General features: G+C 47.1%; 2 protein-coding genes across 2 annotated transcripts in view; one reads left to right on the forward strand and one right to left on the reverse strand.

The window, feature by feature from the left end:
* Positions 1 to 941: 941 nt before the first annotated feature.
* T265_11024 (hypothetical protein) overlaps positions 942 to 12,266 on the reverse strand; it is a gene marked incomplete at both ends in the record, with an annotated part of 101,697 nt that continues 90,372 nt past the window's right edge. Inside the window, 5 exons of the mRNA XM_009177564.1 lie at positions 942 to 2,761; positions 2,908 to 3,527; positions 3,642 to 4,310; positions 9,296 to 9,449; positions 10,707 to 10,855. The remainder of the gene's footprint in view (positions 2,762 to 2,907; positions 3,528 to 3,641; positions 4,311 to 9,295; positions 9,450 to 10,706; positions 10,856 to 12,266) is intronic.
* The window catches only part of T265_11023 (hypothetical protein), a gene marked incomplete at both ends in the record, with an annotated part of 10,252 nt that continues 4,731 nt past the window's right edge, over positions 6,746 to 12,266 (forward strand). The window contains one exon of the mRNA XM_009177562.1: positions 6,746 to 6,820. Within this exon, the coding sequence (XP_009175826.1) occupies positions 6,746 to 6,820 (75 nt within the window). The remainder of the gene's footprint in view (positions 6,821 to 12,266) is intronic.

Below are 12,266 nucleotides of genomic sequence, written 5' to 3' on the forward strand. Positions count from 1 at the left end.
TTAATCGTTCAGCTGTAACACCGTTTCGGTGCCATGCCACCCGAAGGCGGAGATGGTGCCAAGTTGCCCAGGAGAAGTCGAGATGCGGTGGTCGGGTTCGAACCACAGGACTTTCTGCCAGTAAATTGGCACTCTAACCACCGAATCATCTCACCCATTGAGTACCCTGATCGGTAGCATTTTGAGTATAACCGTGTCTGTCGGAAAAGACCCCACCGTCCAACGTATGGGAACCTCGTGTGAGGCGCCATTCCGACCAGCTGAGTTAGACTGTTGATCTTTCGTTGAGATGCCATTCGAAATAAAACTTGTTCGGCCTTGCAATATTGTACTACTTGAGATGGTACCGCCCTGCGCTGAACTTTTACGTTTATGCAAAAAAGGTGCCCCGAATGCCGTTACGTGATGCATTTGATTATCAGCTACTTGGCATACAAACCTGATGGTGCCTGCTGAGGGGGGGGCACACTCATTTTATTTGCATTTCCCTCTGGACAAGAGCCGGATTGTATTCTCTTGGAAGGAGCTAAGTAAAAATCCCGACAGCCCATTATTTTAGGTGGTAACACCATTTAGCGGAGGCAACAAAACAAACCTGTCTTTACCTTTTTTGGCCATTAAAACATGTCGCATCTACAATAATCATTATTCCTAAAGAGGTTCCTTTCTGTAAAATACCCACCCCCTTGAGTGAGGGAAGAGACCAAAACCCTCTTTCACGTGATGATCGCTTAGCGAAGGGAGTTAATGCACACAATTTCGGTGTACCCAACGAACCAACCAATTATCCCTACCCTCCTCTTTCGCAGCTCGAACATTCGAGTTACATTAACGAATACTAATCGTGATTATTTGTTTCAAGCAAAACCAAAGTTAGAGCGCGTGAACCAGAGAACTGAGACTGAAAAAACGCNTTTTTTTGTTTTTTTGAAGAAAATATACATCAGGATACTGACCGTCGGGGGTATGACCTAGCGCGACCACTGCGCAGATCGCAGGGTATGCAAAAACGCTGGAAAAGAACAACAACCTAAAGTTCCGTTGTCGGGGTCGGGGACAAATTTGGCGGCACGAATAAAACGGGACAGAAAAACACAGGTGGCCAATAGAACACGAGCAACTCTGACTAAAACGCAAAACAGACCGGTACACCAGAATAATTGTTTGTGTGTCTGTGTGTGTGATCAAGTAGTTGGGAAAATAGACAACAATTATCTTAGATTGTTTAAATGAACAGGAAAGGTCTCGGTTGTCTGGGGTATGCCAAAAATTCTCCGAATGAAAATAAGTACTCAGCATCGTCAAGTAGTAGTAATAGTAGTGGAACAAGTATGAATATCAATATGAATCTGGATAAATAGTCAGTAATAAGAGCAACAGGGTAGTGGTAGCGAGACGTTCAGTGATGAGCCTCACCCACTAGCAACGTGTTTGTTACCAACACCGGAACACGATCGTCGAGGATAGAGAAGGGAATTAAAAATGAAAAATATCGGTCGATTCTGCCAACGCCTTAGGAGAAAAAAGTAGCTTCTGAATGGGCTGCTGGATGGCGCCAACAATTAAGAAACACGGAACAGCACTCGCTGTAATTGGTGCTGTTTCCGAGGCCCAGGGGGAAAGACGCGCCAGTCAGTTTTTGTGGAACAAACGAGCAGAACATAAGAAATGTCTACCAAGGCCTAGGCTATCGACAGTCCAGATGCTAAGAACACAGTGTCCGAGAGGAGAAAAACCCAGGAGAGAGTGAGAGACAAGTTGGGTGGATCTTTTCGGCTTGCTGCACTAAAATGCGGCGAGTGGCAACACAGGATGCAATGCTGCTGGTGGTGATGAATAGGGGAGGGGCTGAAAGACCTAGTGTTCATCCCAAACCGGAGAAAAACATTAGAGGACAACACAATGAGAAGAAATAACACTGCGGGCGGGGAGCAAACGATAAGAGAGCGGTATCTATGGTCTCAGAAGTTATTATTTACTGAAACGGAAAGTAGCGTGACAGAGAAAAAACTCGATCCAAATTGGCCGTGAAAAGCACGACAGATCAAATTCCGAAATAGGTACTCACGCGGGCTTTTGGGCTGTAGGTGGGAGACAACCGGTGCTAGGGCGGGGCATTGTGTGGCGCCACGACGCACACTAACGGCATCTGATTGAAAGACAGTTACATAATTCAATGCAGATAGATAGAGACGGCGCTATGAGAAGGGACGAATCCCGTTTCGGCTGCAAAGCAATGATATCCAGCCATAAACAGGCAGATGTGGAATGATTCTGTGTGCTTCGTGAATGTTTTTCATGGAGGTTTCTGATATCCAGATCCATCGTTTTCCCGTTTCACGGAACAGGTGGAGGCAGTCACGGTGGTTTGGCAAGGAGCTGACAGTGTGGCCTCAAGCGTTTGAGCTAGAGAGGTGTGTCCTGTTGGGTCTGTACTCAGGGCGGTCGACTGAGGACAGAGAAGAAATGACAACCGGCGTGATGTTTCTGGTTGTCCTTCCGATTGTGCCGGAGGCGTGAACGGTTGCGTAGAGCCACTGGATTCCCGTCGCAGTTGTTCAACAGCTACGCGTTGCTCAATCACATTGGCCGCCCACTGAACATTCAACTGGGGTCCAGTAATGGTGACCAGGCGGTTTTGGGTACCGGGTGCATAGACACCTTTCTGTGAAACTTGAATAACAGTACCGGAAGAGGCTTGTAAGTCAACAATCGACCGACCCTGTGGCCCAAGAAGTAAGCCGATAATGCTCTCTGGAACCTAAAAAACACGTAGAAAAAATTTGTGTTATACAGAGATGCGTTAATAATGACTGTAAAAGTAATAAACAAACAAAATGTCACACGTTCTGATGGAGGACGTACGACATTCGTTTTCAAATACGAAAGTAGCTAAGGGGAACTCACAGCTATCACTTTTTTGCAGAACATGTAGCTCCCAGCAGAGGATGCAACCGGGCTCATAGATAAAGTAGGACTGGCAGCCCCAGGAAACGCATATAGACCAAACATGGAAGTATGCGACGGCAGAGTGAGCGATGGCGGGGAGGTTGGGGCGCTGGCGACCGCACTAGGTTGTTCATTTAGAGCCAGAAATAACGATGGAGATGTTGTGGAGAGATTAGAAACCGTTAGAGAGAGTGGGTCCGGTCTTGAGAAGGACAAATTCAGGGCTGGGGACATCGAGGGAGGTTGCATCATGCCAAGTAATGCTCCCGGATTGGACAAAACGCCAGATCCGGTTGTACCACCTCCAGTTGCAGCGGCAGATAATGCAGCTAGAGCGACACTGGCAGCGACAGAAGGAGAAGAACTGGCCGACGAAGTGCCCGAGGCACCTGATGCCGATGATGATTGTGGATCGACAAGAGACTGACCAAGCCGTGAACCACTAAAGGTCTGTTGCGCACTAGCGATGGTAGGTGTCGTGATTCCTGTCACGGGATATCCCACCCAAGCTGGGGGCACCCGGAAAGGTCCTGGGTTAGAAAACGAAAGGCGGTAGAGCACAATTGGTAGTTCATATGCTAAAACGGCCTGGAGAAAATTCAAATCATCTCAAGAATGTCTGGCACAAGAAAGATAATGGGTGAAAATTAGGCACGAATCGAAGGCAATGATCATCCAAGCTCTCAACATACCAGGGACAACAGAGGCCTGATGTACTAAGGTTGAAAGCGAAGCTGTGGGATCTGACAGTTCATGCGGAAGCATTTGGGTCTTGGATCGAAATGCTGCCAAAAGAGCGGCTTGTTGTGCAGCAGCGGCCAAAGCCGTAGTCGGATCCAAAAGAGAACCGCTAATCCCAGTCTGCGGAGGACTAGATGGAAATGAGCCCGGCGAAGGCGGTACAAGCTCAGTCGAACCACCACCACCACCACCAGCTGGACTCGAAAGAACACCTGATTGTAGAACCGAAGTGAGCCCCAAGGTCGGACTAGAAGCTGCCAGCGCGGCCAGCGGTGAGATGTCTGGCGGTGTCCCGTAACTGCCGGAGAAAAATCCAAAAGTGTGCGCAGATCTGCCCGTTGGAACGGCGCCCGGAGATCCAACGGAACCAGGCGCGAAGACAGCGGCCATCATCGCTGCAGTATTGGCGGCCGAGGGGTCAACAGCTTGAGTCGCAAGCCAGGTGGGAGTAGTGGCACACGGTACCAGAGGAGTTGCATACGGGGAACCGGTCGGATAGACACTTGCTACCGGACCCCGCACATCGTGGTACGATAAGTTGGGACAACTAGCAGATTGTGGATCAGCTGCGATTACCGCCAGAATCAGCTGTACGGCGGCCCTTGTTTGGTCTAAATCTCCTGAAGTTGAAAACGATTGGAAACAGTGGGTAAGTATTATCAGTGAACGGAATCAGCTGAAAACGTGGAACCGACTTATAATGGGTGAACCCTTGAAAAATGAATTTTAGTAGGTACAAAATACTGTCTACTCAAGTTATGACTCCATCGTTGTTTCACCAAAATGACAACGTTAACTGAAGGTGACTTTGTAACGAATTCCAGCATCCATCATGTTTTTTTGGCGGCTTAAAGAACCAATGAGTAGGTTGGGACACAAACTGCATCAGGTTCACTTAAATCAAACGGAGCGAATAAGATGAGTGTTAGGAGGGTCTCAGAAGTACTTCAAAACTGATTTATGTTTCACCCGAGTGGGTTTCCTGCTATTACGCACAGTGATAAATAAAAATAAACGTTCAGCTGTAGCACCCTTTTGGTGCCTGGCTGCCATGTGACACGAAGGAAGCACGAGAGCTGGGATACTGCCAGGTCGCCCAATCCTAGATAGGGGAAGTCGAGAGGCAGAGGTCGGACCTTCTGGTCAGTAAATTCGCGCTCCAACCACTTCGCACAGTGCTGAAAAATGACCACTCCCATACAACAAACTTCCGCAATAAGAAATCAATTGAAACTAGTGACTGGCATACTAGTTGGCGAAATCCACGTTCCTTTGCTAGTGAAACACTTTTCAAATCGACAATGCATGGGACCGTCTGTTATGGTCTACCTGGAAATCATCATCGTTATCATGGACAACACAACATCAGCGTCCAGCACGAATGCTTCGCTGCCTTATGACCATCATTTATTTGAAGGCTTCATTGCGAAGAAAAGAATGAAAGTGGATGGGGAGGGAAATTAGAGCTAGCCCACCACAATCATTCCAAGGTGCGCAATCTGGATAGAAACTGACAACAAGAACGCCAATGACATCGGCTGGCAGCCATATCTTGCAGGGTCTGCACTTGAGCATTGAAAGGTGGGTCGCACCGACTTTCTGTTATCTGCTTTATGCCCCTTTGCTAGGTCAACGGTCGGCCACCTCTCTGTTGCCGCCACTCCGAATAGGATACGGAAAGTAGTACACTTCGGCAAACGCATGGGCTCGGCATGCGCAATACATGGCTTAACCAGCGCAGCTTCTGGTGATGGACACAATCTTCGATTGAAGTTCCCGTTGCACCACCAAACACTCGTTGTACGATTGTCTCGTCCACGCTGGCCCACACGAGCAATGGTTCTGAGATAACGCACCACCAAACACTCGTTGCACGATTGTCTCGTGACGAATACATCCACGCTGGCCCACACGAGCAATGGTTCTGAGATAACGAAGATCGAAGACCAGGAGTCGTCCAGTGCCGCTGCCCGAAAAGGTCACTTTTCATAGGTATAAAACAAAACAGCCCGTACTGTAGCCTAATCCACACGTCCCTTGACTTTGTCGCCACAGCTGTTTCCAGTTAGTTGCCGAACGGCTACAGTGGTTTCATTCGAACACTACACATCCGCGATGTACACGTAAACACGCAAGGCGGTGCCGAATGTTGTAAACCCTGCAAGCAGAAAATTCAAAACAGTCTCATCAAAGCAACAGAGGAAGCTCTGAACGGTCTCGCACTGTGTGAAACGAATAAACGGAGAATGTAAAAATGGCCATAGGAAGTTGAGTTGAGTGGAAGTGTTCTTGAGTCCAGGAGCATCAATACCACTTTTTCATTGGCCTCAAGTGGTTGGAGAGCGAATTTACTGACCGCAAGGTCCGTGGTCCGATTCCGACCTCACCTTCTTGACTTCCCCTGTCTAGAATTGGGCAACCTGGCAGTATCCCAGACCCCGTGCTTCCTTTGGGTGGCATGGCAGCCAGGCACTGAAAGGATGTTACAGCTGACTGACTGTCGTCGGCCTCAGTGAGTCGTGAAATGATCACCTTAACTCATCTATCATGGGTTTCTTGTGGATCTGTATGCTGGCCAACATTTAATCCTTTATACGCATTTAACAAGAGATTCTTGTTCAACAGCTTTCGAAAATGTAGCACAATATAACAGCGGTAGTGTCTCAGCTCAGTTCTCGGTCTAGACCGCTAAACCTAGCGCATTTCGGCAAAAGAACCATCAAGGGTGCAAGCCCAAAACCAGGTCAAAAACAGGCACAGAGCGTGAAATGTAAAGCGTACGAGGTTCTAAATACTTCGACTCGTTTTGAACACGGCATTGGCAACCGGCAGATAATGAATCACGGTTGGATGTTGGGTCGACGCTTTCGGCCAATCACGGCTTACCTTGATGCTGGACCGACAAGCAGTCCGATCTGCTGGCTAGTCGCGTGTGGCTTCTTGGCCGTAGCAGCGCCTACCTGCGAGGAGTAAAGCGGCTTTGGTGCGGGATTCCGCCTCACACAAAACTTGTGGAATTCACGGAATTCATGTCTGGTGTCCAAACTAAGCTGACATGATCACTCTGTTGCGTGCGTTGCCACTCGATCGATCGATAAACCAGACAGCTCCGGCTAAACCACAGACCAACGTGAGTGTATCACAAACATGATATTACCCACTCGTATCACAACTAACTCGGTGCATTAAAAAGTAGGATGTTGTCGTTCACCTGAAGCACCCTTTCGGTGCCTAACTGCCATGCCACCCTAAGGTTGCACGACGGCTGAGATAGTGCTAGGTTGCCCAAGCCTAGACAGAGGAATTCGAGAGGCAGAGGTCGGGTGCGAACCACAGACCTTCAGGTCAGTAAATTCGCGCTCTAAACACTTGGGCCATCTCGCCCCTAAAGGTAGGGTGAATTCGTAGCATATTGTTTCGCTGTGTCGAAATAACTGCCATCCACCCTAAGGTTGCACGACGGCTGAGATAGTGCTAGGTTGCCCAAGCCTAGACAGAGGAATTCGAGAGGCAGAGGTCGGGTGCGAACCACAGACCTTCAGGTCAGTAAATTCGCGCTCTAAACACTTGGGCCATCTCGCCCCTAAAGGTAGGGTGAATTCGTAGCATATTGTTTCGCTGTGTCGAAAACTGCTTGACGAGTGTAACTGGTCGTCTAAATTGGCCACTAGTACCAACCGGTTCGCAAAGCAAACAATTCTCCAGCTGAGTCCGTTTCGACACAAACCTGTAAGCGTGTAAGTATGTCCGGTCTTGTATGCTGTTCAATTCGTCCTGCATGAACGGTTCTCATACCCCTACAACGGCTTCCACCCTGTAAGAAAGCAGCGTCCAAGAAAAACTTTCAAGCGGGATCTGTTGTGATTCCGTTACATTTGTCTAACGTCGCACCGGTAGACCTCTCACAATAGCAGATGTATATAATGGCGAAGGTGATAAAAAATTAGACAGCAATATCGAAGACACATATACGTAGAAATTACAAACAGTCACGCAGAAGGTGAAGTTGATATCGCGATACGGTCAGATCATGGTGGGTGAGTTTGATTTTGCAATCACAGCACGTTTGCTGATGGTAGGAAACGATTTCAAATAGCGAATGCGACAGCCCTTCGAAAGTTCAAATTACAGTAGAAATGACCAATCATAGGCTCGAGACGATTCATTGGTTAAGGCGCGAACTAACCGACCGGCAAGTCCGTGGTTCGAACCCAACCTCAACATCTCGACTGCTCCTGTTTGGGCCTCGGCAACCTGGCAGTATCACAGCCCTCGTGCTTCCTTCGGATGGCACGGCGGCTATGCACCGAAAGGGTGTCACAACTGAACTAATATCATTATTATCATTACTATTATTGTTAATGACCAAGCAAATAATCGACAGGCAGACGATTTTTAACCAATTGGAAAATGTTGATATCATTATTATCATCACTATTATTGTCAATGACCAAGCAAACAATCGACAGGCAGACTAGTTGGAAAATGTTTCTAACGATTGAGAAATCGTTTCACAGGGTTTTGATAAACAATCAGTGGGTTTATAGCTGGAGAGCGTTTCACCCACCATAAAACTCGCCAACCTCATAACCTATTCACTTGACCTGATGAAGTTTTTGCATCAAAAACGAAACATCGCTCTTCCATAAATCCCCATAATTACCTAACAAACCCTAGACAAACTCCTATTAAAATTCGTGCACAGCAGAATGTGACTTGTGAATTCAAGGCTGAATGGATTCTAATTTTCGATGGGAATAATTCCTAGAGTTGTGGTTCAACAATGTTGGGAAGGTCTTGGGATGTTTGAAACGGACGAGGGATACTAGCGTTGACAGGTTGAATTATCGATCGTGACTGTCGGTTGTCCCGGTAACCGGCCCGATTCGAGAAGTGCTTAACCTGTCAGAATTAGCACTGTGATTTTGTCCACCTATTATTTGTTGCTACGTATTCCCACGTTGCCTGGACAGCAGATTCGAAATGGATGAACCTCACCCTCTTGACTATGAAGCCGTTTTCAAAATTAAGTGATGATATCAGTGGAAGGTCCCGTGTTCTTGGACGACGATCTGTAGCCACCAGTCTGCGCTGTGAAATTGAGCCCGATATACAGCTCTGCAAACGGCCAAATGTGGCAGTAAATATGAAAAAAAGTCCAGATATAAGTAGTCCGATATTGTCCTTACTGCGACTTGAAAAAAACTTTGAAAAAGTCTGTCTGTGCATGCTTTCTCAGCTGCATATGTAATGGACACTTCGGCAGTACGAATTCGCTTCACGAGCACAGCCTACGCAGTTCGATCCATCCGTATTGTGGAGAAAAATAGTCCGAGCCGATCATCACTACGTAGTCGGTAGGTTGTCCCATCAAATATGAACTCGCAGCACTTCGATAGATTCCTAGGCATGTTGGTCCGTCGTTTTGATGACGTCTTGGCACGCATGCCCTTCATTTTTTGCACAAGGAAAACCGGGGAAAAAGCAGTATGCACATGTGCGAACCAACACAAAGCATACGCACTACGTGGACAAACGAACGATAATGTGCTAAACCGGTTTGGTGATAAGCGAACGGCGAATTGAGAAATAACACTGTGCCTACCTGCAATAATGATGCAGCGTTCTAACAGATTGAACTCTCGTGATTTCTGTGAAATTTGCACATAGGCACCAGTTTTTTCCTTGATCTCTTGTATGTAGGAACCACCTTTGCCGATGACCATACCAGCAGTGCTGTTTGGTACGAGAATTTTGACCTGTGTGAACGTGATAGGTCAGAAATTTCGATCAGGAAGGAAGGTCAGGATGGGGGAAAAGGATAGAAAAATTCATTTCCTACATTGTCACGAATACATTGCTCTCGTTCCGTTCCAAGGAACGGTGGTGACTAGTTAAACCCATAGCTTACGTTTTTTGCAACAGGGTAAACAAGCTTGAGAATAGACCGCGAGCTTTAGTGGGTATGTAGCGGGAAAATTCGTGTTTCCACCCGCTCTTGTGCAAACTGGTGGCCGTCAAAACCAGAAATTCATCCAGTTTTCTCATGTCACGTGGATCCCGCATTTTTCGCTGGACGCCTCGACAGGAATCTACAGGCTACCCGACATCGGGCTAACATGGCCTGCGAGGTAGGTGACTTTAGATTTCGTGCCAGGGTTTGGGCACCGATTGGGACACTTACTGGATGTCGAATTATCTTCAGATTTAGTCCCTAGATGTCAAGTCTTCAAAGCAATTACAATAATCCAACTGTGTGTACCACTCAGTTGGGTTCGAAAAAGGACTAGAATAATCATTTATCGTAACGTACTCTACCAGAACAACGAAAACAGCAACAAAATTATCAGAGCAGTGGCTTATCCAGCATCTGAGGAGTGAAATTCACGAATCCAGAGCAGCATATCTCTGCGGAGGGGTTGAATTCCATTGGGGCGTCTGCTGAAAGGAACCAATGAATGTACATGCTACACGCATGCAACGCAACTATGAACCATCCAATAATTTACCTGATTATGAACAACTAAAGTAAACGAAATTGGGTGGAAGGAAAGCGGTTGCTTCTCCGCAGAGATTACTCGCATGTAGAAACAAACCTCGGTATGCGAATAATTTTGGTTTTTCCAGAGACTCACCTGGAACCCAGCTGAATATCTCGTTTGTGATGTCCTCAGGCAACTGAATGTGCTGCACCAGGCCGCCTCATGTTTCAGTCGCTACGATATTCGAGATATCGCGATACATGTATATCTTCGTAATGTACCACTCATAAGGTTACTGAAAATCCGTCAGGTAGGCGCAGTCCCCCGGTTTCCGTCAACCTTATGTTCTGCTTGAAACCAAATCGCACGAACTCAACGAATACACACTCATTTGCAAACTAATTTGGTTTTTCGGGAGACTCACCTGAAACCCAGCTGAATCTCTCGTTTGTGATGTGACCACAATTAATTGTTTGACCTTATGGCACGAAAGAACATGGGATTCAAAGGTCTAAATGTTCGCATTCAACTAACCTGCTTATGTCGCTCCACGTTCAGACGTCCTTCACAAGTGGCGTGTGGATTGGGATCCGGTTTCTCCAAAATTCGATCCATGATGTAGTTGTGCACCGACATGACACCTTCCATGGAACCAACAATCAGACAGACACGCTCCGTGGTGCCTAACGGTCGTGATGTGGTGACCGACCGCGCGAGCCACGTGAACGATGGGACGGGACAGAAACGGTGATAACCATGGCGTGATGGGGAAAATCGTGCAGACACGCACGCGCGCGTGTGATGCAGCAGTGGAAGAAGGAGCCGGACACAAACGATAATAGAAAGATGAGGCAAACATCCGTGCCACAATGTTTCGAAGCCATGATGACGTGATGACCAATAGAGGATAGGATTCGCGATAAGGAATGGCAAAGGATGAGTGAAAAAAGACAGGGAGAGAAAGAGAGAGATGATGATGATGATGATACTGATGGAAGTTGTCCGCGGCCGCCTGCAAAGAGGCGCATACATTCCAGTCGGTCCAAACAACTGTATGAACACACGCACACAAAAATGTGGATGAAAAAGACTGAGAACTGTGAATAGATGAACGCGGTCAGAGGATATCCAACTAAGAGTGAGCAGTGGGAGTTATCGCAGTGCTATATTTTATGACGATAGCAACGCGTTTCTCCTCAGGCCAAACTTGAACACCATTAGAGGATTGAGTGGGGGTAACCTACGATGGCAGATGAACAAGTGAATTCAATTTCCAGCCGGCGGAGCAGGGGAGAGAGGCTGAATGAAACCGAACACAGATGAAAAAATGGGTTCCACATGAAATGACGCCTACCCCCGTTTACCGACAGGGTGTTGTGACTGAGAGACTAAGGGAATCAACTGACGTGGGCGACGCAGATTCTCTCGCTTGTTGAATAAATGTCACAACAAGATCAACAGGGAGACCGGTGTGATGTAACAACGGTCAGCTGTGCGAGATCCTGATCCGAAATTGCAAAAAATCACAGAATGATCAATGAACCTAAGTGATGAATGAGTGTGAGTGAGTGAAAAAATCTCCGAGGCGAAGACAACCGATCGTCATCAGTCGGAATATGAAAGCGGGAGTAAACGACAACGTGAGTGAAAATGAGTCAAAATATAAACGGATTGTGGCAGCACAGCAAACCGCCGCAAAACTAATGAGAGAAAGAAAGAAAAACGAATTGGTGATTGTTCACATGAACCGATGGATGACAAAGGTAAAAGAAGGTGGGAAAAGAGAAGACAGAAATTCATATTAGGAACGTGGATGTTTTTGCAGACGGCAAACCAAGCGAAAATCACGGAACTAGCTAGCCCACGAAACAAAAGATCAAAATGAATTGAGACCTAATAAACATTACTGTGAGGCTGATAACGAAACTATGCTCTCTCGTCTATGCTTAATTTGTCACTTGCTTGATGGAAGGTGTTGAAAGGTAGTATTCCTTCGATGGATGACTGCCATTCAATGTGAAGCACGGGAGCTGATCGTTCAGCTGTAACATCTTTCCGGTCCCTAGCTGCCTGCCCACCCGTGGGAATTACGAG

Source organism: Opisthorchis viverrini (assembly GCF_000715545.1).
Source record: "Opisthorchis viverrini unplaced genomic scaffold opera_v5_439, whole genome shotgun sequence".
Classification (NCBI taxonomy): Eukaryota; Metazoa; Platyhelminthes; class Trematoda; order Opisthorchiida; family Opisthorchiidae; genus Opisthorchis; species Opisthorchis viverrini.